General features: G+C 62.8%; 1 protein-coding gene across 1 annotated transcript in view; it reads right to left on the bottom strand.

Moving 5' to 3' along the window:
* The window catches only part of NBEAL2 (neurobeachin like 2), a 26,916-nt gene continuing 24,096 nt past the window's right edge, over nt 1-2,820 (bottom strand). The window contains exons 41-49 of the mRNA XM_019472523.1: nt 2,684-2,773; nt 2,454-2,563; nt 1,967-2,139; nt 1,605-1,699; nt 1,392-1,506; nt 1,157-1,320; nt 930-1,078; nt 699-834; nt 1-105 (exon numbers count right to left, since the gene is read on the bottom strand). Coding sequence (XP_019328068.1) covers nt 1-105; nt 699-834; nt 930-1,078; nt 1,157-1,320; nt 1,392-1,506; nt 1,605-1,699; nt 1,967-2,139; nt 2,454-2,563; nt 2,684-2,773 — 1,137 coding nt within the window. The remainder of the gene's footprint in view (nt 106-698; nt 835-929; nt 1,079-1,156; nt 1,321-1,391; nt 1,507-1,604; nt 1,700-1,966; nt 2,140-2,453; nt 2,564-2,683; nt 2,774-2,820) is intronic.

The following is a 2,820-nucleotide window of genomic DNA, read 5'->3' as shown; positions in this document are numbered from 1 at the left end:
CTAGGACTTGCCCTCGGCAGGGTTGTACTCCGTCTCGCCAGACGAGACCTGGGAGATGCGCCGCGTGGAGCGCCACAGCCGCCAGTGGAACTGTCCCGGCCGCACCTGGGTGAGGGGGGATGAGCACCCACCCGATGTCCCTGTCCCCTTCCCCCTTCCACATCCCCTTCTGAATTCCACCCCCCAAACCCTTTATCCACCTCCATCCCCATCCCCTTCTCCACCCCCATCGCCTCCCAAATGTCCATCTGCTTCTCCATCCCCGTCCTTATCAACTTCTCCATCCCCATCCCCTTCTCCATCCCCATCCTCTTCCAAACATCCATCACCTCCAGCTCCTTCCCCATCACACAACCCCTTCCGAACCCCATCCTTTGCTCCACCCACACTCATCCCCTTCCCCTTCCAAATCCCTATTCCCACCCCTTCTCCCATCACCGTCCTTCCCCATCCGCACCCCCACTCCTTTCCCAACTCCTTCCTCATCGCCATCCACCCACCATCCCCTTCCCCCTCTCCACCTCCACCTATCCCCTTCCCCGTATCTCCCCCACCCCACCCCACCTCTGTCCCCCTCTGCTCTGGAGAACAAGGAGGACAAGCAGAGGTCCCCAGCCCAGCCAGCACCCAGTGGATGCCGAGGCATGACCCCCCCAGCACCACCACCACCACCACCTGGGGTGGGGGTCCACGCTCACCTCAGGGGGCTGCCCAGCCCCTACCACGATGAGCTTGCCATCCTCCAACCCCACCAAGATGTGGCTCTTCTCCTTGGTGACGGACACGCTGTGGACGGGCACCGGCATGGGCACGGGGGGCACGGCCGCCCTGAGGCTGTGAGAAGACGAGTGGTGGGATGGGACCCCTCGAGCCCCCTCGGCACCCCAAGGGGGTGGTTGGGGTGGGACAAGGTGGGTGGTAGCCCTCACCTCTGGAGGTCACGGATCTCCAGCCTGCACTGCATGGTCCCCAGCACCACGAAGTCCTCCGTCAGGCACATGGCCGTCACCTCCTCGTCCAGTGGGACGGAGGAGAGGTGCTTCCCGTTCACCGAGTAGAGGTGCAGCGCAAACCTGTCCTGAAAGACAGAGCGAAGAGGGGGGAACACAGACGCTGACGGTGGTGAGGGGGAGGACGCAGGGACACCTGGCCATACCTTCAAGCAGGCTCGTTGACCCACGGCGGTCTGGGCGACCACCTGCCCCTCCGGCCCCACGGCCAGGTGGGAGAGGACGGCAGGCGGTGAGCTCTCGCTGGGCGGCCGCAGGGACCGGATGAAGAGACCCCGGCGGACGGTGTGGATGATGATGGTGCCATCCTACGGGAGGAAGGGGACGTGGGGCAGTGACGGTGGCGCTGCCCACCCTGCCACCCACCACACCACCCCAGCTCACCACCAAACCCTGCCATGTCCAGCTCGGTGCTGATGGCCACGCACGTCACCTCAGCGTCGTGGCCGTACAGGACCTGGACGGGTTTGGGGGCCAAGCCGCTGGAAAACCCACCCTGGCGTTGGGGACACGGGGACCTCAGTGACCTGGTGGCAGCGCCCACTGCAAGCCACCCCATCCGGAGCGTGCGGATAAGGGTCAACTTATTCCTACCTGCTGTAGGACCTGCCACACCATGCAGGTGGTGTCCCGGGACCCAGAAATGAGGTAGATGCCGCAGAGGTCGAGCGCCAGGCAGGTGACAACATCTGTGACACCCAGAGGGACACCATGAGCTGCCGGTCCTGTCCCACCGCGCTTGGTACCCCAACCCCGTGGGATGGCACCAAGACGTGTTTTGGGGTGTGGAGATGCTGCTGACCCTAACCCCAGCCCGGCTCCGCGATGGAGCCTGGACTGTCCCCAGAAGATGGGGGATGCTGGGAGATGTCCCCTGCCCGCTCCCATGTCCTCTGCCTCCCCCCTACAAACCCATTGGGGCATCATCGGACCTTCATCATCAGAGGAGGACTTACCTATGTGCCGGGTGATGTGCCCAACGACCTTCCCTTTAGCCAGCGAGGTGACGCGGAGACTGTTGTCCCAATGTCCCCCGCTGAAGAGCAGCTTCCCGTCGGGGGACACGGCCAGCGTGCGGGAGCACAGGTCCGCGCCAGGGGCGAAGGGGCCCTGCAGGAAGCGCTGGGTCCTGGTGGGGAGGGACATGGGATGGTGGCAGAGCCATGGGTGGGATGGTGGCACCTTTGGGGACTGTTTAGATTGGACGTGAGGAGAAATGTCTTTACTGAAAGAGTGGTTAAACATTGGACCAGGCTGCCCAGGGAAGTGGTTGAGTCCCCATCCCTGGAGGTATTTAAAAGACAAGTAGATGAGGCGCTGAGGGACATGGTTTAGTGGACATGGTGGTGTTGGGTCGACGGTTGGACTCGATGATCTTAGAAGTCTCTTCCAACCTCAATGATTCTATGATTCTATGTCCCCTGGGACCATGCGTTAACTCACTTTGTGTTGGAGACGGTGGCGTCTTTGGTGAAGCTGAAGTAGTTGGAGATGTTCTTGTCATAGGGCAACCAGTTGTGGGTCCCCAACAAGCCGTTGGCACTCACGGTGACCTGGGCAGAGGTGGAGATGGAGGTGACGCAGCTCCCACCCACTGGGGCTCTCCTGGGGTTCGGTCTCGGTCCCCCCCAGGTCAGCAGCACGCACCCGTGCCTCAGTTTTCCCACACTCACCAGGACGTCGGGTGATCCCTGAGTGATGAAGGAGTGCGCCTGGTTCTTGGGGACCACGGCTTGCACCAGGGCCACCCCATCGCTGATGCCCTGCGGGGAGACAGCAAATGGTGGGCACCCTCGGCCGCCACCCCCTC

The sequence above is a fragment of the Aptenodytes forsteri genome, unplaced genomic scaffold (genome assembly GCF_000699145.1).
Source record: "Aptenodytes forsteri isolate BGI_AS27 unplaced genomic scaffold, ASM69914v1 Scaffold52, whole genome shotgun sequence".
NCBI classification, from domain to species: Eukaryota; Metazoa; Chordata; class Aves; order Sphenisciformes; family Spheniscidae; genus Aptenodytes; species Aptenodytes forsteri.
Note: the sequence above shows the minus strand (reverse complement) of the source record. Positions and strands in the feature narration are given on the sequence as shown.